Here is a 27,802-nt window from a genome sequence, read left to right on the forward strand (position 1 = left end):
ACCTCAACGACGACAATGGCGCCCCCGACGACGACGCCTCGGTTGTAGATGATGGTGGCCTCGGCAGTGGAGCGGAGGGACGGCGCTGGCGGAGGTTGGGCACCGGCACGGCGGAGGCCGGAGGGGCGGCACAGGCAGAGGGAGGGCGCCGGCAGCAGAGGCTGGAGGGGCGGCGAATTTGGGGGATGGGAAGAGAAGTTGCGCGATGAGGGGAGAGTGTACGGATGGGATGGGGTGGGGAAAACGCGTGGGCCCATGCATGGGGCCCACGATTGGAGAGGCGATTTTGGCTGGCCAAAGTTGGCTAGTGCGAGGAGAAGTTTGGCCAGCCAGTTAGCTAGACTGTTGGAGTGCGTTTTTAATCCAAAATTACTAAAATTTAACTTGGATAGTGGAATAAGAAGGCTGTTGGATATGCTTTTAGGAGACCACCCTCCCTGCCTCCCGTGTCTCTCTTTTTTCGGAGCTATCGTTTCTTAGTTTTTATGGTCGTTGCGTTGTGTAATTCTAATAATACGCTTCTTTTAATATATTGATATGCAATCTTTTACGCATTATGAAAAAATTGCGTACGTGCATTGCATAAGACTAGGGGTAGAGAATTTGGAGGGGTGTCTCCCTCCAAATCTCGTTTCATGAAACGACCAGCCACTGCTTCCAGGGTCCTGTTAGGAGACCACCCTCCCTGCCTCTCTTTTTTCGGAGCAGACGTGTAGTTTTTTTTGGCTATTTCATTGTGTAACCCTAATACTACTATGCTTCTTCTAATATATTAACATGCAATTTTTTTACGTGTTTGCGAAAAAAGAGACATGTGTACGTGCATTGTACAATACAGTGGGTTAGAGAATTAGAGATGGACTAGTTTTTCTCTTTTTAGTGTTTAGTTACTCTATCTGCAATAGTCTTTGCCGTAGCGTTGTGTAACAATAATACTCTGCATATAATATATTGACCTGCAATTCTTTTGTACGTTCGTAAAAAAAAACATGCGTACGAGCGTTGTGCAAGACTTTGGGGGGTCGGGGGGGGGGGAGTGAAGAATTAGATATGTATGGAAGATGGGGAGGAGGTTAATGGGATTTTGTTTGTTTCTTTAATGATAGATCTAACTGTTTACAATATTGAGTCCACCAATTTAAAGGAATATTATTGGTTATATTTTTTTCCTCTAATTTTATATAATTCATTAGATTGTCATGTGGTGTTTTAGAAGTGTTTGAAGGAGTACTACATGCCAACATGGGAGTGTTCCTAGGATATTTAATACACTTATATATGTGTGTGTGTGACTTTTTCAAAAATTTATATAAATATAAGAAATAGTCATTCTTAAAGCATGTTGTTTATAGCAATAAAACAAGTAATAAATAATAATAATAATAATAATAATAATAATAATAATAATAATAATAAGTATAAGTATAAGTATATATATATATATATTTAAATAAAACGAACAGTCAAATATTATATTTAAAAGCCACCGACGTTATATGTATCCAAAACATTACCAAGTACTGTGGGCAGTGGCGGACCTAGGGGTTGTACCGGGTTGGCACCGGCATACCTTTTTTTGGAAAAATACTAGGATGTAGTGTGCAATCAAAGGACATAAAAATAGAATCCTATCAGAAAATAGAATATAATAATGATCACGGTTTATCTGGAGATCTTGTAATCGTCGAGAAGTCAAATCAGGGGAAGAGGAAAGGACCAGATGAAGAGAAACGGTGGGGGAAAAAAAGGAAGAACGGCTAGATAGATTAGGACATGGGATGATTGTTCTGAATTTTATAGTTTTTTCACGAATTATGGACCACATTCGAATAGAATTTTGAAAAATCCGACCAAAATTCTTCTATCAGAATTGGGTGTTTTCTTTAAAAGAAAAAATTTACGATAGAGTGATCGCTAGAATGGGCACCTCCAGTGTAATTTTTCTGGTCCGCCACTTTCTGTGTCTGTGTCCGAACGCCGAAGCTTAATTTGCCATTACCATTTGTCACACTCACACAGCCAGTGTCAGTGTGTGACACTAGCAAATTACAAATAAAGCAAAGAAAGCAGCCGTCCTGTCCGATATGGGGTATATCCACGGCCGTCTTCTCGAACAATTCGATGAGACGCTGACGGCAGATGCTGCCGGCCATCGGGATCAGTGGTAATGGCGCCGGCCGATCCACTGCGTCGTCGTCTTCCCAAACGCCGGTCACGGACAGGCATATGGAAACAAACGAACCCACGTCACTACTGAAACCCTCATGGCCTCATGCATCATAACGTCCCTCTCTTTAAAGCGCACGCACACGCATATGGATCAGTAGCTAGCTATAGCTAGCCCGACCACAATACATCGCCGGCGGCGAGAACGCGAGCTACTATCTGCATCGATGGCGGCGGCGCACTTCGTGTTCGTCCCGCTCATGGCGCAGGGCCACCTCATACCGGCGGTGGACACCGCGCTGCTGCTCGCCACCCACGGCGCGTTCTGCACCGTCGTCGCCACGCCGGCCACGGCGGCGAGGGTGCGCCCCACCGTCGACTCGGCCCGGCGGTCCGGCCTGCCCGTCCGCCTCGCCGAGTTCCCGCTCGACCACGCCGGCGCCGGCCTGCCGGAGGGCGTGGACAACATGGACAACGTCCCCTCCGAGTTCATGGCGCGCTACTTCGCCGCCGTGGCGCGCCTCCGCGAGCCCGTCGAGCGCCACCTCCTCCGGTCGGGCGCGCCTCGCCCGACGTGCGTCGTGGCGGACTTCTGCCACCCGTGGGCGTCGGAGCTCGCCGCCGGCCTCGCCGTCCCGCGGCTCACCTTCTTCAGCATGTGCGCCTTCTGCCTCCTCTGCCAGCACAACGTCGAGCGGTTCGGCGCCTACGACGGCGTCGCCGACGACAACGCGCCGGTGGTGGTGCCCGGCCTGGCGAGGCGGGTCGAGGTCTCGCGGGCGCAGGCCCCGGGCTTCTTCCGCGACATCCCCGGGTGGGAGAAGTTCGCCGACGACCTGGAGCGCGCCCGCGCGGAGTCCGACGGCGTCGTCATCAACACCGTCCTCGAGATGGAGCCGGAGTACGTCGCCGGCTACGCGGAGGCCAGGGGGATGAAGCTCTGGACCGTCGGGCCGGTCGCGCTCTACCACCGGAGCACCGCGACGCTGGCGGCGAGGGGGAACACCGCCGCCATCGGCGCCGACGAGTGCCTCCGGTGGCTCGACGGCAAGGAGCCCGGCTCCGTCGTCTACGTCAGCTTCGGGAGCATCGTGCACCCGGAGGAGAAGCAGGCCGTGGAGCTCGGCCTCGGGCTGGAGGCGTCGGGGCACCCGTTCATCTGGGTGGTGAGATCCCCGGACCGCCATGGCGAGGCGGCGCTCGCGTTCCTCCGGGAGCTGGAGGCGCGGGTGGCGCCGGCGGGGCGTGGGCTGCTCATCTGGGGGTGGGCGCCGCAGGCGCTGATCCTGTCACACCGGGCGGCGGGCGCGTTCGTGACGCACTGCGGGTGGAACTCGACGCTGGAGGCGGCGACGGCGGGGCTGCCGGTGGTGGCGTGGCCGCACTTCACCGACCAGTTCCTGAACGCGAAGATGGCGGTGGAGGTGCTCGGGATCGGGGTCGGGGTCGGGGTGGAGGAGCCGCTGGTGTACCAGAGGGTGAGGAAGGAGATCGTGGTGGGGAGGGGGACGGTGGAGGCGGCGGTGAGGAGCGCCATGGACGGCGGGGAGGAGGGCGAGGCGAGGAGGCGGCGCGCGCGCGCGCTCGCGGCGAAGGCGAGGGCGGCCGCGCGGGAGGGGGGCTCGTCGCACGCCAACCTGCTGGATTTGGTCGAGCGCTTCAGGCCTCGCCACGTGGCGGTATCGGAAGCGGCAAATGGCACCACAGCGCCGCCGCCGCCGCCGCGTCAATGAGACGATCACAAAGGCAGATCAGCAGATGCCAGATGCCGTATTAGGCTGTGATTAGTTCCCTCCAAACTTTCAACTTTTTCATTACGTCAAATATTTAGACATATATAGAGCATTAAATATAGACGAAAAGACCAATTGCACGGTTTGTATGTAAATTGCGAGACGAATCTTTTAAGTCTAATTACGCCATGATTTGATAATGTGGTACTACAGTAAACATTTATTAATGATGGATTAATTAGGCTTAATAGATTCGTCTCGCAATTTACATGCGGAATCTGTTGTAATTTGTAATTTGTTTTATTATTAATGTACATTTAATACTTCGAATGTGTGTTCATATATGTCAAAAAGTTTTGCCAAAACAACTAGACACGGCCCTAGAATGCAAGCGGACAAATCCACGAACTCTACCTTTTATTTGTATTATAAATGAGGTCATGAGATTGTCCGTTTGCATTTAGCCGTCCGTACATTTGATTGGAGAGAAGAAATGTTCCGCGTGGTTTTGATATCGAAAAATTAGTAATAGGTGATTCTTCGTCATTATACTATTGCAATGGAAATCTAATTTTTTATCAAAAGAAAGGCTCGATTTATGTGAAATCCTCTAATGTTATCTTATTGTCATGGATAAGAATAAGTCCAAAGAAGGTTAATGATGAAGAACTGTGACTGATGAAGATGGTTGACACAGGACACTTCATTAAGGAACCAGATTAGGATTTCTACTCAAAAGGACGTCCACGCCGGATCGCCGTCAATCTTGCATCCAACGGGCATCATCATCATTTTCAGCCAGTCCTCCATCGTTCGGCCCACGGCCCAGACCAAGTTAACAAGGAAAAACGGCGATGCGAGAAGATGAAGCTTCCGCCGCTTCTAGTTGGGCGGGCAGGGTTCAAAATCTGTTTTCGCTATTTGTATTAGGGATACCGAGAGGACCTAAATTTTGGTGATTTCAGTCTGAAAAAATAATTGGAAATTTTAACAAAATTTGGCTAAATGAAAACAAACCAAAAAACCATGCGAATAATTTCATATCAGGGGATCTGATAGACCCCAAATTTCAGAAAGTTTAGTCAGAAATTTTAAACCCTGCATGGGGAGGGTGGGAGCCAGAAGCGGCGAAGGTGCCTGGCGCGCATGTGAGCCGGAGACGTTCCGACGACGACCAGGGAAGCTGAGGACGTTGTGTTCCTTGTCTTGGCCACACCCGTGCGTGGGGGCGATGAGACCGGTGGCGGTGATGGAGTGCGTACGTGCTGGCCGCGACGAACCTCACCATGGGCGAGTGGCGGCACATGGATTTCACGGGAGAGGAGGTGGAGGCGTGTGGTGGCGACACAACACAGTGATCCCGGACTCCCGGGGCTTCTTCGGTTGGGAAGCAACGAGACATCGTCTACGTAGCTGATGGCTACAACGAGGCCAAGAACGTGCTCTGCTCCTCCTACGCATATGACATCGCTGCCGACGCCTAGCGCGCGTGCTCCCGGACAAGTTCAAGGAGTGCGACGATCGAGCAGCTGGTAGCCATAGGGAATGAGTGGCACCTTCGTCTTTCTCGCTACGCTATTTTTCCTCGTGGACTTGGGGAGGAAGCTATCCATCGAACATCCGATGCCCCAAAATAATTGGACGGTCAAATGTTACAGTTGACCAACAAGTGAAACATTAAGTTATACTAGAAAAAATGCCCGTGCGTTGCAACGGATAAACTAAAATTATACAAAATATAAAAATATTAGATGATTAGGGTTTAGTTTTACATGATATGAGCTCTTTAAGAAAATCTATTCATAATGAAATAAAAACAATTCAACTTAAGGGACCTCAAGTGAACTTATTCTGTGCGTGCACGCGGCCCATGAGGCGGGCTACAGTGTGGGCGGCATGAGAACATATTCGGGGACGACTTTAGGGACATAAAGTAAACTTATTCTCTGAGGAGATTACAAGCGGCCCAATAGTGTGGGCAGGCTGGGAACGCTGGAGAAGCTGAGCCGTCCGATCTGATGGACGGTCTTAATTGATCACGACCTATATAAAAGTTCAATGATTCAAACCCTAACACTAAAAACATTTCCCTTCCCTCCCTCTCCCTCTCTCTTAGTGGCGCCGCTCCACCTCCTCTCCCCGGCGGCGCCTCTCCTCCCTCCCCGGCGGTGCCGCTCCCCCTCCCCTCCCTCGTGTGACAGATCCGGTGACGGTGGCGTCCGCGACGACCGTGGGTGGATCCAGCCACGGTGGTGGCAGCCGAGGACAGATCCAGCGGCGACGGCTCCGCCGACCCCTCTCGCCTCCCTCCCGCGGTGGATCTTACGGCAGTGGTAGCGTCGACGGCGACCGCATGTGGGCTCGGCGGCTGCTGCTCCCCCTCCCAGGTGTGGCGACGCGGCCGGGAGCGGTGGCGGGCTCGGGAGCGGTGGCAGTGGCGGTGGAAGGCGGCGATGCCGACGACGGCGGCGACGGCGGCGGACGACGGACGACGGCGACGACCACGAGGAGGGTGGCTCGGGGAGACAGCTAGGGTTAGGATTTGGATTTTATTTTTGATTTGGGATGTTGATTTTGTGGGGATTCTTGGTTTTGATTTGGGATTGCAATTGAGTGATTTTGTGATTTTTGGGAATTGGGGGCAAAGGGGTTAGGAGGCTGATCTGCTCGGGGATTTTTTTTAAAAAAGACGGACTCGGACTCACACGACGACGATGGACGAAACGGACGATCGGAAGCCTTAGGTGTTTTTAAGTAGGTATATAGAGTTATAAAACCAAACGAGATCATTATGTCGCATGTATGACCGTAAATGCATTAGGTAGTATGTTTTAACTTAACTAAGAGAAAAAAAAAGGAAATCAATGGAAGAGCATCTTTTAACTTAACTACCGTAATAGAGAGAAAAAAAATTTAACGGGAGGGAAGGCTACTCCCATGGAACAGAGTCGGAAACAACGTTTGAAACGCAAGCGTCCAAATGCGAAACGGAAAGGAACGACGTACCAGAAACCCATGGCAAAAACAAGTTAAATTTTTACAGTAGAGATATGGTGAAAAAAAAATTAGCAACTGAAACATTTAAATATTTTATGAAACATAGTGAAGATACACATTGAACATGTCGCTGTCACGTATGAAACAACAAGTATTAACGGATTGAAACATGTGTTTTTCTTTTAATAAAATATAATCATGCGATATCTTGTTGTAAAGATTTAATTAAAACAAATATAATGATGTGATCGGATCATGGATTGGATAAATAATTTAAGAGAAAAATTATTTTGAAGCTTGCTAAAATACATGCATGTGTGCATAGATGAGGTGGAGAGAGAGTAGTAGCAGGTAGTTTTAAGAATTTTATGAAAAACACTGAAGACGCACATTGAAATATATCACTATCACGTATGAAACATTTTATTTTAACAGTTTGAAACACATGTTTTTCTTTTGACATAATATAATCATATGATATCTTGTTGTAAAAATTTAATTGCAACGAATACAACGGTGTGACCGGTTCGTAGATCGGATAAGTAATTTAGAAGAAAAAATATTTAAAGAGAGGAGGAAAGAATATAAAGAAATAGCTAGGCATGATGCAGTGACATGGTTCGTTCGTAGGGTAGATGAGACGTTCGATATTTCCGTTTCTTCGGACATTCGGTATAAAGCGTTTTCCTGGACTTGGTCTGAGCTAAAAGCCGAACAAGGAGAGGTTAGAAACGATGTTGCCCGTTGGATGCAGAATTGACGACGATCCGGTGAGGACGTTCCTCTGATGTAGAAATTCTCTACATCAGATTATCTGATTCCCTTCATTAATCATTAAGCAGGTTGTTATTTCCATATCGGGTTTATCAATGGGTGCGCGGTAATCCCAACCATGTTTTAACAAAGTAATAAAAAAGATATGGATTTTGGTTCAGTTTTGTTTGGTTTCTCCATTTCTTTGCCACCGTGCGGTAAACTAAGAATACTTGAAGGTACAGATTTGTAAATACAAATAAATAATTTCCTCTTGTGTGCTGTGGTTTATAAGCCAACAACGCGTGACCAAAGCAACTAGTAAGAAATTTATACTTCTAGTCTTAGCATTTCAAAAACTAAGGCTGAAAATAAGAAATAAAACTAAATTAATTCGAAAATTAAGATCGAAATTTTAAAATTGTCTATGGCTTATAATCCGTATGTTAGATAAGCATACTCTTAGAACTAACAATCTGTCAGGTAGTATGAAAAGAAGGGAAGTTTAGTTTCAAGCAATATAAGGTTATACTAAAACAAATATGCAGTAACCAAGGCATGTTGGATCAAAGGAATTTTAAAGGAATTGTGGAGGTTTAGTTTCCTTTGGAAAATCTTCCTATGATGTTGTTTGGATCAAAGAAAAGAGCATTGAGAAACTCTGTACTTTGAGATGTAATTGATAGTGCAGTGACAAGAGATGTATGATTTCAACCCTGAGGTTCCGTGTTTAATCCCCAACATGCTCATAATTTTTTCTTAAAAAATGTTTGGAGAGACGTCTCTCCCTCCAAATCTTGTTTGTTTGAACTCCGTGTTTAATCTCCAACACGCTCATAATTTTTTCTTAAAAATTGTTTGGAGGGACATCTCTCCCTCCAAATATTGTTTTTTGAAATCATATACTTTAAAAGGAAACAAAGAAAAATAAGGTTCGTCCTAAAGGAAATTTTCCTTCACATTAGTTGTGTGCTTGTGTATCTATCCCCTAGCATTCCTCTGTTCCAAACAGCTCAAGTTTTACAGTCCCTGAGTTTTCCAATTTACGATCTATCATATTTCTGTGTTTTTTATCCTTTTGTTCCGAACAGGCCCTAATAAGGGAGAAAACACTTCGAATTTCAAAAGACAGTTAAAAATTTCGATTGGTTTTAAACTTCAAATCAAAAGACAAGTAAACACTTTAGAATTTGTATTCCCTCAACTGGTAATATTTGACGCTGCGTAGCATTCTCTACTATTTTGTGCGGTGTCAAATACTACCGATTATACTAGAGGCGCTAGCATTTTATATATTCTGAAAACATAACAAAATAATCTCTTGTAACACTAAGCTTAAACAATCTCAAAGATACTTGTGTCTCCCTCCCTCTCCTTTCTCACTCAAAATCCCATATCACTGCAGCTCAAAATAAAAATAAATAAATAATGAAATATTGCAAGCCACCTGGCCCAGCCACGCCAAAGCCAACCCAAAACCGCAACATGAGCCGCCACCCACCATGCAAACATGCACCGTCGCCGCGTATCCTACTTAGAGTTAGACCACACCCGCCGCAACGGCGGCGGCGGCGGCAGCCTGAGGCACGCCGGCGGCCGCGTCGCCGACGTTCACGTCGACTTTTCCGTTGGCAACGACGGCGGCGGCGGCGGCGGGCGTCTCGAGGAAGCGGCTGACCATCTCCTCGCACGGCTCCCACACCACCTCCCTCCACGTCTCGCCGTGGGGCGCGCCCTCCGCCATGCGCGCCACCACCGCCGTCGCGTCCACGCGCCGGACGTCCCACCCGGGCAGCGCGCTGAGGCGCCGGATCTTGGCCACCTGCGACACGGTGAGGCGGAACGTGTTGTCCTTGATCTCGCGCACGGCGGCCTCGAGCATGCCGGCGAGGAGGTCGTCGTCGTCCTCGGCGCCGGCGCCGCCCTCGCGCTCCGCCAGCAGGTAGCCGTGCATCTCGGGTAGCCCGATGGCGCGGCGCACGCCGCGGGTGTAGTCCGCCCCGGCGTCGAACCCGGCGCGGGCCTCGCCCACCAGCCCGCGCCGCACCATGTCGTCCACGCGCGCTGCCGTGTACCACCGCAGCAGGTCCGGCGCGACGTCGGTCCACAGGAAGAGGCAGTCGTACGCCGCGAGGAACGCGCCGCCGCCGCCGGCCACGAGCGCCTCGACGTAGGTGTTCGACCCGCCGGCGACGACGGGGAGGCGGCCGGCCGCGTGGACGCGGGCGACGGCGGCGGCCGCCTCGCGGCGGAAGTCCTCCGCGGTGAAGTCGGCGTCGGGGCTGACACCGCCGAGGAGGTGGTGCGCGACGCCGGCACGCTCCTCGTCGGTGACCTTGTTGGTGATGACCGGGAAGCCGTCGTGCGCCTGGATCTTGTCGGAGTTGATGACCTCGCCGTCGAAGCGCGCGGCGAGGCGGATGGCGAGCTTGGACTTGCCGGTGGCGGTGGCGCCGAGCACGAAGATAACCTTGGGCTTGGTGGACAACCAGCGCCCAACGGCGGCGATGCCATTGCAGTGCTCCATGGCCACACTCGCATCCAAGGTATAGCCATCTTTTTATATCAATAACAATGCGTAGCAAAATCTCACTGATCGGGAATGGAGTTAATGAAAATGAAATTATCGGGAAAGTAGATAATTTTGGATGAGAACGGTGACGGGTTTATACATATTTGAATTTTTTTTGCTATTTATAGCTGGAATGAGAACACGTCCTGGTGTTAGCATGGATTATACCTGGATGTGAAAATGTTCAAATCACTCGAACAGAAAGAGTAGAGATAATTTAATACATATGAATGGCATAGTGATAAAAATGGCCTTTTTTGTGTTACTCCAGCTGCTGTTGTGCAGTCGCTGTGAGCCTGTGACAACTTCATGCACATGATTCAATTTGTGGAGGACCAATCTCGTACTTTTGTTCACAAACTTAAAGGCTCCAAATTTTAAATTTGAATTTAAAGTGAAATTGTCAAGTGAAACTATGGAACACCATAATTTAACCCCCCCCCCCCCCCCCACACACACACACACACAAAAAATGTGATTTGTTTATATTTGAAACTATGCAATACAACTATCTGAATCTTAATAGTTTCGAAACCACGGAGTATCACAAAAAGATGATGATGCAATTTATTTTGAGTAAATTGCACTCGCGGTGCACAAACTCACATGTTACGTGAAGTAGATAGAACGACTTGCTTATCTCGTGCAAACTCGGGCCAAAACAATGCACATAAGTGAAAATGATTCGATGTGGCACTCATTGATGAAATTTAGGTCTATATCCTAGCCCAAGGTGGCTGATACTCTAGGTTACAGTTGTGTAATGAGAGAACATTATGATGTTGTTTATAGAATGTTGATTAGACAGCAGAAATGCAGCAGCTTCGTACAAAAGTGAAAGTGGAAGGATCAAATTACTATGATGGTCTCTATATATTGTGTTGTTTTTTTTTTAATCTTTGCGGCTATTTTATGATGGTTCAAGCACTAAAGAATTAAAATCAAGCAGTAGCTTCTGTACTGATTCAATGCCAAAACTCAGTTGCATCTGAGGGATTTTGTATTCCTATTTGCTCTAGTTCAGTTAATTTGCTATAGTAGTGCATAACACAAGCATGTGGTTCAATACCTAAACTTACATGTGTACTGCATAGATTATTTCTGTTTGCATGGAATGTTTTAGCCTGGGTTTGAATGGACTAGGAAAGTTGATGCATCGGGACGAACGATTGGTAAGTTGTATCTATTTACATCTATCACGCAAGTTTGTATAATGTGAGCATGGTTTATTCTTTATTTATGCCTGAAAATATGTAGTACTGATATCCCTATCCTGAAATCCATAATTTAGTGGAACTCTATCTTAGAGAGTAAAGTAAATATACAGAATGCATGGAGTCAAGTATTACCTCTGCTCTTTTTTTTACTTGTAGATTATAGATTAGAAATTATTGCGGGCATAATTACAGAGCTCATAAAGTGTGTGATTGTTTTTTTTTAAAAAAAAGAAAATCTATATACATATTGTTTAAAATATTTTTAAACAGCTTTTTGATTTTGTAATTGATATTTATTTGTGTTTGTACCCTCAAATTATATACCAAAATAAGATAATCCATCGTCATTCATTAAGCCCTTTCAAACTAGGCCTCAACATCCTACAATCCATATTGTTTTTTTAATAATGGATTTTCATTAATCCAACTTATATATCTAGGAAGGATATACACGGCCAAAACATATACAAGTTCTTAGACTCTACACCTCCATAGAGGAAAACATAAAACACACACAAAAAAAAACTACTAGAAGACTTAGTTTCAAACTTCAAATACGGCATACTCTTTTTGACAACACAAGAGGAAAGGGAGAACCGAAACTAAGCCCCACTGTCCGTCGCAACACCATCTCCTCCCCTGCATGTCACAACCAACATCTGCCGTCAATTATCATGCGTGCTGTTCACCGTCGTCGTCCAAATCCCCTTACGCCACCGGTGCATTCCGAACGCCCCTAGTGCGCCAAAAAGCCGCTATGCCGCATCACCACTGTCTTCCACAAACCGTCGAACCCTCCGCCGTTCCTAGAGCATCTTAGAGCCATGCAGCACGACGAGCACCTACCTTTACTGCCATGAGCTCGAGAAAGATATTCCACCACTGTCCACACCTACCCACTGTCAGATCTTGGCATCGACGCTTGCTCGCTTGGCAGCCATCTCCACCAAGGCTTCGCTGCTAAGAGCCTCCGTTGTGCTAGGCGAGCCGACGACCATCACACCGTCAACCATCCCTGTCATCAATGACCACCATTCTGCCATCCTAGCTTGGCCGCAGTCAGATCTGGGTGCTGGAGCTCGCTTGTTGCCGCCACCCCTAGGACGTCGCCACTGAGAACGTCCACCACCGCCAACTTTATCTGTCGTCGCCGAACCAATCATCCACTGCGGTCACCATGTGCATGAACTAGCCCATCATCATAGGGGAGGGCAAACCCCCCGCTGTCCGTTACCAGCCCACGCTATCGGTGATAAAGGGAGGGGGACGAAGGACTAGTTCCTGTCTCCGACCAATACCACCGGCACTCGTCGCTGCCACCAAGTTCATTATCATAGCCAACCCCACTACGGCGCTAGGAATCCCTCGTCCGGCAGCCACTACCACCACCGAGAAACCTCCATGTTGCGAACAAGGCTAGGAGGCGCCAGATCCAGTCAAGGGAACACCGGATCTGGCCGTGCCACCTTGCCGATGGCCACCTCTATGCGTCGCGCCACTCCTCGTCGATCGCCGCCTCAATGCACCGCGCTGCTCTTTGCCGACCATCACACCAAACTCCACCTTCACCACAACCCCTTATCTCACGCCCTATGATGTTGCCCCGCCACTGCCATCCGCGGCTTGCCGATGGCTTGGTTCGGCAGCGGTAGAGTGAGGATGGGGAAGGAGGAGAGGAAGAAGCGCAAGTTGTGACCATATATAATTCAAGCAAGTTGTGACCATATATAATTCACACTATTAGCATTTTTTTTAAAAAAAATAATACTAGTACATTTCTAAAATTTAATCATTAGTATGTTCAGAACTGTACCAATTTGTATTCGAGAACTCATATCGCTATATTTGTCACTGGAAACATGATTTCATAATATTTTTTTATTGTTATAATTTTCATGTATAATATTAAAAAAGTAATGATTGAAGCTAAGTTAAAAACGTTGAGAAAAGTAACCGTGTGAAATTAATTCTTGCCTGTCCTGATGCAATGAGTAAAGGGTGAGTAAATGGTAAGCTAATATCTCCCGGTTCAAAACTTTCTTTTTGCCCCAATAGGGGTGTGATCAACCTGCTATGTCACTGTTATATATTTACTCCCTCCGTCTAAAAAATAAGATATGACATATTCTAATACGACAAATTTATAGTCCTAGAATATGTCACATCTGATACTAGCTTGATTTTCATGGGATAGAGCGAGTACACATCAGCAGTCAGAAGAAAAAAAAAATCCCTGGTACTTAACGGGATGACGACCCACCAAGATGTCGGGTCCTGACATCATGGCCCCTGTCAACACTATAAAAATAAGTAAAAACTGGGTAACTACCATCTGAAAATGCTCATTTTAGCTACAAATCTACAATTCAATACTATCCAGTTTTGGCTCCAGTCTTTTATATAGGTGTAAACGTAATGGCCCAAATTGTCACAGCTGGAGCAAAAAATGATCATTCCGTCAAAAATTTACAGCTGCAAGAAACAACGGGTTGGCACACGCACACCCACTTCACACCATATTTGCAAGTAACAAAAGCCTGCCAATTCACCAAATGCAACGCAGTGCTGAGTGAGAGACACATGGTACACAATCAATGGGATCACTACCATCCTAGCTGTATATATACACCACTTGTACAGTATATCCCTTTTTCCTTTCTCATTTTACACGTAAATTAAACCAATCAAGCTGGACATGTGCGGCCAGAGGCGGCAGCTCTATGGCTATATTAACACACAATAACATAAATCGTCAACGGGCGTCATCGTATATCTTTTGCTTGTCTTAGTCATTGTTCTTGAACAAGGAACCCCATTTGTGCGTCAGTCCATCCATTAGGCTGCCTGTCCGGCTCTTCTGTACCACCAGGGTTGCTCTTGTACCATCCTCCCCATTGGCGTTCTGTGTTGGTTTCTGAGATTCCGACGAGGTGGATTTTCCGTTCGTAACATGGGTTGATGCATTGGACTCTAAGGAACTAGAGGTGTTCGCAGAAGCGGCGTTGTTTGTGGTGTGGTTGCTTGCACTTTGCACTTCAGGTGACTTTGCTTTAGTACTGCAGGTTGTTACATCCTTGCCAGGAGCATCTGTGGGAGTGGGACGCGCCGAGGTGGAAGATGCATCTGGCTCCAATACTGTCACGGTTGCACCATTGCAACCATTTTCTTCTTTATTTTCTTTGCATGCAGCATCAGATGCGGCAGATTGCGCAGCTTTTGTATTTGACAGTTCAAGATCCTTCAAGGACTCCATAATTGCTTGCATTAGCATCTGCATTTCAGTATAGCAAAAAAGAGATCAACAGCTGATAACGGAAACATCAACCGGTAATTGTGATCCTTCTTAAAACACGTGTTAACAGGTTAAGATTTAGAGACATATCAATTAAAGATTTAGAGAGAAGTCCATATTAACATGTTAAGCTTTGGCCAACAAAAAAAAGTTAGATGGTTGTAATATTCCCATCCACATGCTGAATCCAATCTTCTTATAGCAAAGCTATCAATAGTTAAATATATTGGGCCTAATCAGCTCCACATCTCCCAACAGGCCAACACAACCATTCTCCAGTACTAGATCTTTTTTTTTTCTGTGATACACAATGTTTTTATGCATGTTGAACCGTCTACGAGGGTGTCTTGGAAACAACAAAAGGTAGTGCAACATGATGACATGGTGAAAAATCTGAAGGATGTTAAGGTATAACTTACTCTATCCTCATCTTCCTCAGTGTAGGGCATATCTGATAGACTATCAAATGAGTACTCCACATACTCGCCATCATCAGAGGTTGGAGTCAGGAGCCTTCCATTGCGGCCATTAGGAGGAGTTGCAGTAGATACACTAGAAGAGGAAGGACCATTATCACTGTCCATTACCTGTACAAACAGAATCGAATAGCAATCTCAATGCCAGTGGTGATACTCTGAGCATTATATTCTGAAAGCTCAAAAGATTTGTATCATCCACATATATACTGAAAGAAAACTGATGTGTCATAATGATGATACTACAGCCACAATCCCAACACCGTCAAGGATGATTGTGCTCTTATTTGAACAAGATGTATTTGGTATATCCATTCTACTCAGATCCAATTGGCACTACAACTCAGTATTGATTACAGCTTCAGTTGGAAAAAGTGAATAATCTTATATGGTAGTTTCTATTTCAGATCGAGTTATCGACATATCTATTACTAGTATGAGATTCAGTTTTCATAGTGCAAAATTATTTCATTTGAATTATATCGATTTCAGTGCCAGTCAACAAAGAATATATTATTTTATTATGGTTAAGTTGCGTGATTTATTAGGAACAACTCCCACTGATATATTAGGAACTTGGCATATGAACATATTTGTGTAATACTCTGCTACCAAACAGAGTCCTAATCAGTAGAATGCACAAATAACTAGGGCCCTAACCCCTTCTATTACTTCTATGCATCATTCTTTTCAGTAAACATCACCTAAGCCCCATTATTCTCTTCCAAACCCACCATCTGCCATTCTCACTTGACACTGGTAGCAGTAGCAGTAGCCCCTATGGAGTCTGGACCTTACCACTGCCACCTCCTCTTGCTCTGAAACAACCACCTATCTCACATTTTTTTCCCGTAAAATATATTAATTTAACTATCCCGAAAATGCAGGTGTCGAGTCATTCTACATGTTAAACCAGATGATTCTTGGGAAATCATTATGAGCTAGCATTGCACTTCTAGGTGAAAAGCATCTCATTTGTTTCTTTTTTCTAGAAAGAACAGTGACCATGTGAAATTCTGGTAGTGGATGATCAGGTAGAAGATTTTAAAGAAACGGATGACTTGAATATGATTCTAAAGTATTGAAAAATAGCAAAAAAGAATATACCTCATTTCTGTCAGCCCTGTCTTCTGCAGTGGCACCAGTTGGGACCTGGAGAACAATCAAAAGAAACCATGAGTTACTCTTGCTGCTCCACCTCCAAAAAAGAGACATCACTGCTGCCTCAGATATGAAAACTTATTTAGTAATATTTTGATCACCAATATAATAATTCTAGTGATTGACTTTCCATGTGCAGTACAGACAGAAATGACTATCGGTTACTTCCAAGACCACTGGCACAAAGATACAATAGAATTTTAGCATTGTTCAGAATGATAACAAAATGAAAATACCCACCTCCATTCTACTCATGAGCCTTCTAGAACGTAACTGCGCAATGGCATCTTCTGTGGTAGCTGTGCGGGCTGTCCCATAACAAATAGCACAAGTTCATACTGTTATTGATGCACCAAACATAACTGCAGATCGAGGTTTGCAAAATCATACCTGTTGGTGATTGAGCGAACCTATACTCTATGTCATGTTCTGTATCCCAATGACCCTGTCAGCAGGACCTAAGGTAAGATATGTTGAACATATTGCAATCACTCTAAGAAATGTCAATTTGTAGTACCTGACCAAGGCTTCCATGAGGTGTCAGGAAATAATGGTCATCAGGAACATCAGGAGGGTTTAGCACATTATGGAAAAATATTGTTATGGAATCAAAGTAAAATTGTGGACGGGGTGAATTGTGATCCCCATCGAATTTAATAATGTTTTTGTCTCCCTGCAGATGCATTTAAATCAACCATATATTACTACCTTATCAGACAAAGGAATCACTTGTCCACATTGAAGGGTAAGGTGGAAACTTACAACATAGGATTCATAGATTTTGTCTGAATGATGGGGCAGTATAAAATCATCTTCAGTCGCATGTCCAAACAAAGCAGGAACAAAGCACCGCTTTGCTACCTGAAAAATTAAATTTCGGATATTAATCGTGTACTGATGTATGGTCACAACTGTCACAAATAAATGGAGCGGAGGTGTTTTACAGCATTATCTGATTATCTCAACTATATAAATCAACATATGGTAGTGGTGGAGGCAGTATGCCATCCCACTACCACCACTTGAATATCAGTATCTTCTGTGGATAGATATAAAACTCTATTTGTATGGTGATGTTTTGGTGCAAACTGTACATGTTCTTTTCTAGAGAAATATATATCTCCATTTAAGTTTAGAACTTGTCACATATTTGTTTGGAATAGATTGCAACACACAAGTATTTGGCTATTCAAATAAAATTGCAGTGTCATTCACAGTTGGGAGAAGAAAATGCATGCACATCCTATGAAAAGGTTTGCCTTCCTTTGTTTCTTATTCAGCCTTCTGCTCTTGTTTACTCAAGGGCACAAGGGGGGAATGAAGAAAGAATTGTATATGAAAGCCAACCTAGCAATCTAGGGCTGGGCATCAAAATTGAAAAAGAACAGAGATGCTATAGCAAAAGCTCCTAAAATTCAATAAGACATGCAAAATAACCAAAAATAAGAATGCAAACACAAAATAGAGATTAAAAAAAGGGTAATACCAAAAGCAAACTGAATCAAAATCAAATAAAGAGGTCAAAGATTATGATAAATGAAATCTTCCCCCATGGATACAATGCGTGTAATCTAGACAAGGAGGGGCAAATCACTACACCAGCCAAAACATTGGAGCAACACAATATTTAGTATATGGACGGTAGCAAACCTGAATGGTATCAAGTTCCATGATGTCAAAGCTGGCTTTTCTCTTGACAACCTTTCGCATATGTTGTATTGCTAGTTTCACCTAAGAAACAAACAAAAGTTCCACAATAAATAAGATACAAATATGGGGCCTACCCTTATGACACTGTCATAAAGACTAAGCATATCTATCATCAAATAAAATTAGTACAGTTAACAAATTAAATATAACTGGAAACACCAAAAAACAGATGTCACAATCTTCTGAGAAATGCACAGATGGCTGGAAACAGTTTATGCACCATTGGAACAAATTGTAGTTGCTAACTTGATAGTTGCCATGGGTGTCCCCAATAAGGTCAATCATCCAATGGCAATACTAGGTTGCTTTCTACACAAGTTCAGTTTGTTTCCAAGTTTGTCAGCTAAGAGATTATAAGAACGGATTTATTAATTCAATGAAAGCCTGATTAGTTGTTTGTTTAGTTTTATTTGTCAGAGAAACGATTAGATATGGATTATCAGCCAAGGATGACATCTATATAAGCTAGCTTATGCGGTACAATGCAGTATGATTGCAAGCATCATGCAGTCACGGTAGCAGGTGCCACAAGGGAGTAATGTTTAGAGAAACTGTTAATAACAGCACAGTAAAGTTAAAGCACATATCAACTATAATAGTTACTGGACCAACAATTTCATCACCGACAAGTAACAAGTTCATTTCATCAAATGATGCTTACCGTGAATTTTGGTAGCGGATATTTATATGTATCCACTAGTTCCATCATCAAGTCAACCAGGTTAGAAAATGGACTGTCAAGAACCATTCCAGCAATTGATGGATCCTCTGCTCCATACATCAGACTGAAAAATAAAGATAGCAGATTTCATAAACACTAAAAGGCTAAAATTATATAGAATGATGATGTGTATTATGTACAATAGGACAACGACTGTAAATGTGAGGAGATTTGTGTGGGACTGTGGGTGTTTTTTGGGGGCGGCAGGTGCTACATACTGAAGGATAATATTTCACATACTAAAGGATGATAATCGGCATCACTCTTTTCCAATTAGCAGCTCAAGTATTGGGATAGCAGGTGTCCTAAAAGAATACTAAAGATGAATGCCATCCTAACATAATTTACTCATTTAAAGAAGATACCTTGTTACTGCACCCATTGAGCGGCCCCACAGACCAATACAAGATATGTTCCCATCTGTCCGCAAATGATTGACAACAGCTTTCAGATCTTCTCTCTGTAAAGAAAAACAGATATCATCTACCATTATGCTCTTCGAATAGTGTAAAAGAATTGCATTAGCCTAAAAAAATCTATGCTTGGTGCCTTGCTGGCAATGTGCTGTTACTGAGACAAGCTGATGCGGAATTGAAGAAGAAGCATGTCAATATGATTTCTGTAGAAAGGTTTATATTTCAGTCTCTACTCTCTAGCCCTCCATTTAATAGCTGTTATAATCATTTTCCAGGTTATTTCTTCTGAACGACAACATGAAGAAATATGAAGTATTCAACTAGCTTTGAATGCACAAAGTTTACAAGCAAACAGAAGGTTTTAAAAAAGAACAAGTACAAACAGAAGGTTTTAAAAAAGAACAAGTATCATATTTATCTTCTATAAGTACAAGAATGACTCACTTCATTCCAGCCTAATGTAACATGTTCTCCTTCAGAGAGTCCAGACCCTGAAAAGTCCAGTGTAAAGACTGTAATATTTGATGGTAGAAGAATAATTGCGGCTTCACTAGCATCGGCTCTGCATCCACTGGAAAAAAAATAATGCCAATTAATTAATGCCTAGAAAATACAAAGAATATAATATATTAGCATATGTAAGGATTATATTTTCGCTTCATTAGGGACGCCACATGTGTAAAAGTATTTTGCTAAAACTGACAACCGACCTATAATAAGCAATAGTAATTATATTTTTCATCAAGTATTTAACATGTAATATATAGTATACCCCTACCTGTTTCCATGACAGTATATAACACAAGGAAGAGCTTTTCCTTCAGGAATCACAACAGGCATGTAGTGGCTACATTGCAATTTCTTGCCCTGGCCATTTACAACCTGAAGCAGATATTGCATATATTAAACCAGAGCACCATGAAAGAAACAAGGAGAAATCTAAGAGACTAAATTTATCCTGTTTAGCTGAAGCTCTTTTCTCGTTAAGATGCAAAAACCAATGCAACCCGGTTGGTTGGGGCACCAAATGAAGAGGAAATAAAAACTGATGCCATTTTTTTTGTGCAAATCAGTGCTATTCACCATAGAGGCAAGAATTGCTTTTCTAGTTTTTGAAGCAGAGGACAAGAAAAATATGTTGGTATTAAAATTTTGAGACACAAATGTGACAATATGTAGATTTTATTACGTTAACCACGAATACAAAAGTATTACTAAAACGCAAAAAGAAGTAGATAATCCTAAGGTTTCTATTAATCTTTTAGCAGCAGATTGAAGCAAACATATAACCTCCAAATCCTTCCTCTGAAACCATCTTCCTTTCAACATGAATTCCTGCTCCAATAGATCATCATTTGGACTGTACTCAGCTCTGCAATATACCGACATATAACAGACAAGTTAATTAAGTCAGCAACATATAATTTGGGGGTTGCTCAAAGGAACATAACGTCTTGTACACGTGAAATAAAAGGTCACAAAAAAACAATATTAGCTTGTTAGTTCATGGTAGCAAGAACTACTCCCGAAACCGTCGTATTCGGTGAAGTAGAACGCTTTGTTATGCTGGAACGGATGCACACGCGTTGCTGGTAAGGATACGCAAGGAAATGCCACATTGATAAGCCCATGAACTACAACATCGATTGACAAGCATCCCGTAACGTAAGCTGATTGGCAAGTATGTCAGCTCACACATTCCTTATTCGCGCTTAAAAAAAAAGTACTCTAGAAAGAGAAATCCACCGACTCTCAGCTAAACAATTTCTAAGAGAACACAACTAAAGAAACCCCCACACATTCGCAGCACAGCAGAAGCCTAACCCCCCACACACGGGGGGAGCCACTCCACAGAATCGAGCTGCAAAAGCCCCTGGTCCCGCACGCCCCACTACTAACCCACGAAATCCCACCGGAATTACGCCCCCAAATCCGGCAGCAACCAAATCGGGGCTGGACGCAAAGCGAAATCCCCCCCCCCCCCCCCCACCAGATCCACGAATCGGGAGGTGAGGTCGGCGGAGAGGCTCTCACCTGGGCGGGCGGATGATGAAATTGACGAGCTGGTCCATCGGGGGAGAGAGAGAGAGAGAGACGGAGGCAAGGCAAATCTTCGGCGACGGAGAGAGGAAGAAGAGGAGGAGGAGGAGGAGGAGGCGATTGGGAGATTGGGTGCGTCTCTCGATCTCCTTGCTTCCTCTGATCCCCCAATCCCAGCGAGGCCACCACGGCCACCTTCCCTCTTTTTAATTGTTGCTTCGGTTGGGGTTTCCCTTGCGTAGTTTGCCTTCCCCTTTTCCGCCCTCGTCGGCTCACGGCCTACGTACGGCTCGGCTCCGCACGGCAGGCGACGCGACGGCAAACGCAGCAGGGGACGGGAAGGCGACGGGAGGGGGAAGGGGGAATACCGGTTTTTTTTTTTTTTTTGCCGTTTTGGACCCTCTGTTCTTTTATTTTGGTACGATTGCTCCCCCACCGGATTTTTGTCATTTGTCCGTTGTCACACAGTGTGTCACCTGTGCTGTGACTGTGTTTGATGTTTTCACACCGATTGGTGCTGTCTTGCTTGGATTATACTCCTTCCCTATTTTAATAGAATACGCGTTAACTTTTAAACACATGTTTTTATTATTCGTCTAATTCAAAAATTTTATATAAATGTAAATATATAATATATAAATCATGCTTAAAGTACTTTAACTGATAAAACAACTCACAACCAAAAAAATATATAATTACGTAAATTTTTTTAATAAAACGAATGGTCGAATATGTGATAAAGTCAACAGCGTCATCTATTATTAAAAAACAGAGGTATTATATATCATATAATTATGTCGTTTTTGTATGCATCTATCTCTCGATTAATTTTTAAAATAAATTTATGTGTCTTGCAACAAACTCTTTGTTAGATAGTTTAAGTTTGTACACCGCAGCAACAATAGGAAGAAGCAACGGCCAAAGCAAAATTAGACTAGATTATTTGTCTTACTTTTTAGCCAAGCTAAGCGATTACTTCGTCCATCTCAAAATAAACAAATCTAATACGGAATGTGACACAATCTAGTACTACTAATCTAGACGTCTCTATCTAGATACTACGATGTGTTATATCTCGTACTCCCTCTATCCCAAATTATAAGGTCTATATTTTTTTTACACAGTTTTCAATGACATACTTCGATCATTGATTTACTTCATGTTATGTTCTAGTTACAAATATGTAACTAGCATCACATTAAAGTACTTTAAAATATGAATCTAGTGATGTAACATGTATAATACTTAGCATATATATATAGTTAGTATGATTATTAGTCAAAAGTTACCGAGTTTAATTTTTCTTAAAAAAGACACCCTATAATTTGGGACGGATAGAGTACTCAAATGAAGTAGTGATTAAACAAAGTTAAAGGCCACCTCACTAATAAATATTGGATCAGTTATTGTGTAAGATGCTCATATATAGCCATAATGAGTGATCTGTTTTGCCCAATAGTTTTATGAAATTCATTACACCAAATTTGACGCATGGTATTTCTCTCATTTTTTATACATGGACGCTTAATTACGCAAACCTCAACACAATGACTCTACTGATGGCGATGTATCACACTCGAGATATTAAACCCATCATCCTTGACCAAATATCGAATTACACCGTGATCATTTTGCTTGTGCTGGTTGTAAGTCGTAACAGCTTATCGGAAAAAAAAACAATTTGTATATATGTGTGTTCTTAGCAGTCTAAAATAAATGTTGAAAAATATACTACTTCAAATAAGTTTTAAATTTAAATTTTAGATGCTGCTTATAAGCTGAATGGTAAACGATAGGAGTATTAAACTATTACAGACATCCTCTAAAGATAAACTAGATGAATATCCCACAGCGTTGCTGCGGGAAATTAATTTACATAACGTGTACACATAAGATGCAATGTAATTATTAAAACTAAAATTAATTGATACTTATGAATTTTGAGCCTAAAAATAAGTAAGATTGCATGGTGTTATGAGAAAATAAAGAAGAGACGATTTAAACCATAGATCTATTATCCAAAAGCTAGAAATGATTGGGATAATGTGGCTGAATGAGAGAAGAAAGAAATAGCATTAACTACACTTAGTGGGGATGAACTATATAAGTATATAGGATTATTACATTACAAACTACTTACTTCCTCTTAGTCATCCGTCATCACATGTCATAGTCACCCAAAACCACATGTCATAATAGTATTAGTATTCGTGAAGGCACATCCAGACATTCTTTTCATCATACAAACGACCATTTCGGTCACTGTTGTCCATCCTTGACATTCTCATTCTTTCAGCCAGCCAACAAAACCCAAACATAATAATTGAATATCACAAACAAAAAAAAAATCACAAACAGAGAGGTCTCATGTGCAAAAATAAACCGCCCCTACTGGAAAAGCCTCGGAGGTGGGCCCAGCCAGTGCTGGTGGGCCACGTGCAGGACATTATTGGGGGCATCCAGCCAGCCAGCCCAGCGCGCAACGCAACGGCGCAAGTGCAACTGCAACTGCAACTGCAACTAGGCTGGAGTAATACCGCGCAGGTGGAGACCCCCCGAGACCGACGGGTGGGGCCCACCTGGCGGGGTGGGTGGGTACGCCACCTCCTCGGTACGTGCGGCCGGAGATCTCCTCGTTGCATCCGGGAGAGAGAGCCGGGTGGGCCCTGCACGGTCGCATGGCCCGAGGCTTCCCAGGCTTCGGCTGGGCTGGTGGGCCCACCGGGCAGCGGCCCATGATTGGCTCGGGCGCATTTTCTGTGCCAGCTGGCGCTGCTGCTCCCTCGGTTTGACCGAGGAAAGTTGACTCCTCGGAGTCTGGAGAGTGGAGACCATATCTCTCTCTCTCCTTTCTCGGCCTCGGTGCATAACTGCTTCGGTCTCTGTCTCCGAGGCTAGGGGTGGGCAGAAAAAGACTGAACCGAAAGACCGAGACCTAGACCGAGAAATTCGGTCATCAATTCGGTCCTAGATAGTGAAAGACCGAATTTTGTTCGGTCAATTCGGTTAGTCTCTTCGGGTAACCGAATAGACGAAAAGACCGAATTACTAAAAAATGTCTAAATGCAACCTACAATCCACTATGTTTAATAGGATTAAACTCTAATTTTCACATCCCTACTTCTTCTAGGCATGCAACCTAATAAGAGTCTTTACTCATAAGTGCTTACGAATTTTTTTTGTGATTTTTGTGTTGAAAATTTCTATTATTTCTTTGCATATATGAAAATATTGTTGAATTTCGGTTAGGACCGAGATCGAGACCGAAAAGACCAAGACCGAATTTGTCGGAATGTCACTGAAATTCGATCTTCACTTTTTAAAGACCGAAAAAACCGAAAGACCGAAGACCGAGACCGAAATTTTCGGTTAGACCAAATGCCCACCTCTACCCGAGACGGCGAGCCCACCGGAGGCCGTGCCTCCGTACCGTCGCCCGCGCCGCCATCCGGGAGGGGGGAGATCAACGGCCTGGATTCAACTCAACTCACACGATTCCATTCCAGCTCTCTATCCGCCGCCGGTGAGCTGGCCATATGGCCTTCAGGCGGTATTTATTCGGGGAATAAGTCCACTTTTAGATCCCTCCACATCATCAAGTCTAAAATTCATACATGAACCGAAATATATTAGGGATAACTCATCCCCAAACTTACAGTACCATCTCCACTTTGATTCCTTAGGGCAGTCTCAACCCTCCACTTAGGATGGTGTCTATGGTATTAACTACATTGTCATGTAGGACTTTTAGCTTATGTGACACTATATTAATTAAGAGAGTGAAGAGAGGAAGAAACTGGGTCTCATGCAAGACACAGCTTCAACACGAGAACCTATGTACTAGACACTATCAAGTTTTGCATTGGGAGAGAATAGTGTCTTCATAATAGATGAAGAATAAATATAATTGGTAGAGAAGAGAGATGATGTATTTATTAATGGCCCACTTTAAGAAACCATGGGTTGTATAGTGTAGTTTCTATTGTGATGTTTTATTGACATGGCACCATAGACACTAATTATGGACACTATGGGTTGGGACTGCCCTTAGAGCAAGTGTTATAGCAGAGGTAGTGGTCACATTTAATTTTGCCTAAACCATCTATACATTAATTTAGAGCAAGTTTAATAGTATAGCCAACTATTAGCTCTAATTCATCTATAAACCAATATAATAGTTTATTTATACAATAGTTATCTATAAACATATACTGCATCATTAATATATGGTCACACATCTCATTCACACACAATGTATTGGAATCCGCGCTGCAGCTGGTTACAAATCTGTATCACGTCTTTCTTCTCACTCTTCTCTTCTCCACATGTGTTTACAGCGGACTTATAGCCTGCTATTGTACTCGCCCTTAGAGGTAATACATATAATAGATTGCATCTACTTACACTACACCCAATACACTTGCTACCAATCCGCTTCTCTCTCTCTCCCATTTTCTTGAAATTTGTGTGGAGGTTGCTCCTTGTACGAGGGGTGGCTCCTCTTCTCTCTCTCTATTCTCTTCTCTCCTCCACATAATCATATGAGTCTACATGGCAAGTGTTGTGGACTACCACATCCAAATTTATCCATATCATTCACCCATACAATATGTCACCTCTAGTATACAAATACCAATGTCTCTAATACTCTCACACCTTTTTTAAAATTTGTGTGGATGTTGCCTATTAATTTAGGGGTGGTTCATCATCTCTCTCCTCACTTCTCTCCTCCATCTCATCACTCAATCCAATGTGACACTCTTAGGGGCAGCATATGGAGCATCGTAGTACTTGCGCTTAGTAGGATAGTGTTTGGTTTTTGTTGACATAATGAGTGGGATCCATGTAGGCTCCACATGTCAACAGCCATCCCTTCTCCTTCTTCCTCTTCTCTTACATCCTCCACAAGGAAATTAGGCTAGCTGTCTAAAACCCTTCGTAACTAGTCAACCATAATATCAAATAAATCATTTACTTCTTTAGTAACTCTACCAAGGGCTATAGACTATAGTCATAGTGATTCTCCTATTCATTTTCTTCAACCATTTCCGAGCACCTTATATCATTTTCAAGGCATATGATACTTTGATTATTTGTGGACGATTTTTTTTTCTCGTTCAATGCCCCGTCGCTTACTAGACAGAGCCGAAGCAGAGGCGAGACTAGCCGAAGGCGAGGACCGGTCGAAGGCGGAGGCGGGGACTGGCCAGAAGCGGAGTCAGAGATGTGGACCGCGGATTGGCACGAGGAGCATGTAGCCGCCATCTCCTCTCTTGTCTGACTTCCATCACCACGGGACAGCCTCCTACGGTCCTACCAGTGCCCATCGTCCTCTCTGCATCTCCCACTGTGCTCTCCACGCTGCCCACTGCATGCTGCCCCAAATGAGATATGAAGAGAGGTGGAAAGAGAAAGAAGTAAAAATTAGTCCACGTGGGTTCCACGTTGACTCAGCCCACCATGTCAGCTAAAATTGGGTATAATATTACCTATGACCTTGAGTGACATGGTATTGTGAGTTGGGGTAATTTCAGGCTCGAAGACAAGTTGAGGTATCAAAAGTGAACTTATTCTCTATTTGGCCGTTCTTACATGGGCTTGTTTGTAGGCTCAGTGGGCCAAATTAAATATGCAGCAAAGGCCGTAATTGGGCTGTTTTTTATGTGGGCTAACAAAAAGGCCCGTTTGTACACAGCATATTTTCACCTGGACTGGACCGTGCGCCGCGGTCAAACATTTTTTTAGCGTGGTTCATCAAACATGATTGACCGACCAAAATAAAACTTAGCTTCAGAGAGATGCAATAACAGCATCATTAGTGATCTTGCCAAATATGTCGCGCTCCAGGTACAGGAGCAAATTCGTCGAAAAAGTTAAGAATTGGTAGTTGATGCAAGGTAGTATTTTGTTGCAGGAGTTCGTTCTATGGATCATCTGCTTAACTTGTACTGGCAGTATCTATGCATAATGCAGCTACTTTTGCTCTCCTTTACTGTTATGTTCTGTGTGCATCCTGCTTTGGCTCTTTGGAAATCTGAATGTTTTTATCATGTTGGAGTAAATGGGATGCATGGACAGAGCTATTTCTGATTAGTGATTACAGTTTACCTGGTTGAAGCATTCCTTTGCTGAGTACCAATGTATGTACCATGTGCCACGTATTTGTTTGGCGTATTGATCCTAAAACAAAAGCAGAAATTTGAATGCCATTTGGGGGGCACTACTATGCTAATGTTAAAATCTCAGTTTAGGGGATGAACCGACGGAGATCAAACTCTGAATAAAACAACCATCTAGGTTTCCGTTTTCTTCACGAAAAAAATTACCAGGTTGAGTAATGGGGTCGAATAAAATGCATAAAGACTTTTTTAAATGACAGTTCATGTTTGGAACACATGCAACTTTACTATATTCCTTTGTTCCGAATGAGGGGGTGGTACCGCACCGTGAAATCCTCTGAAAAGGAATATTTAGTCATTTTCACGAGGCTATCGGCCTCAAGATAAATGCTTTGAACTAAATTTTAAAGAAAAAAAAATAATGCACAG

General features: G+C 43.7%; 3 protein-coding genes across 3 annotated transcripts; 1 reads left to right on the top strand and 2 right to left on the bottom strand.

Moving 5' to 3' along the window:
- The first annotated feature begins 2,393 nt into the window (after nucleotides 1-2,393).
- LOC127768948 (UDP-glycosyltransferase 73C12-like) lies at nucleotides 2,394-3,973 on the top strand. Its single transcript, XM_052294618.1, has one exon. The coding sequence runs from the start codon at nucleotides 2,394-2,396 to the stop codon at nucleotides 3,897-3,899; it is 1,506 nt and encodes a 501-aa protein (XP_052150578.1). The 3' UTR covers nucleotides 3,900-3,973.
- A 5,216-nt stretch (nucleotides 3,974-9,189) lies between these two features.
- LOC127769052 (adenylate isopentenyltransferase 3, chloroplastic-like) lies at nucleotides 9,190-10,176 on the bottom strand. Its single transcript, XM_052294753.1, has one exon. It carries the CDS (start codon nucleotides 10,174-10,176, stop codon nucleotides 9,190-9,192), a length of 987 nt encoding a protein of 328 aa, XP_052150713.1.
- Nucleotides 10,177-13,863: 3,687 nt separating this feature from the next.
- On the bottom strand, nucleotides 13,864-21,612 carry LOC127767403 (uncharacterized). Its single transcript, XM_052292735.1, has 14 exons — nucleotides 21,249-21,612; nucleotides 20,505-20,586; nucleotides 19,993-20,096; nucleotides 19,659-19,785; nucleotides 19,164-19,258; nucleotides 18,739-18,862; nucleotides 18,018-18,098; nucleotides 17,130-17,228; nucleotides 16,885-17,040; nucleotides 16,758-16,812; nucleotides 16,608-16,675; nucleotides 16,314-16,358; nucleotides 15,150-15,317; nucleotides 13,864-14,709 (listed from the first exon to the last, which is right to left on the bottom strand). Exons 1-14 carry the CDS (start codon nucleotides 21,284-21,286, stop codon nucleotides 14,224-14,226), a joined length of 1,728 nt encoding a protein of 575 aa, XP_052148695.1. The 5' UTR covers nucleotides 21,287-21,612; the 3' UTR covers nucleotides 13,864-14,223.
- Between the last annotated feature and the right edge of the window lie 6,190 nt (nucleotides 21,613-27,802).

This window comes from Oryza glaberrima, chromosome 3, assembly GCF_000147395.1.
Source record: "Oryza glaberrima chromosome 3, OglaRS2, whole genome shotgun sequence".
Lineage (NCBI taxonomy): Eukaryota > Viridiplantae > Streptophyta > Magnoliopsida > Poales > Poaceae > Oryza > Oryza glaberrima.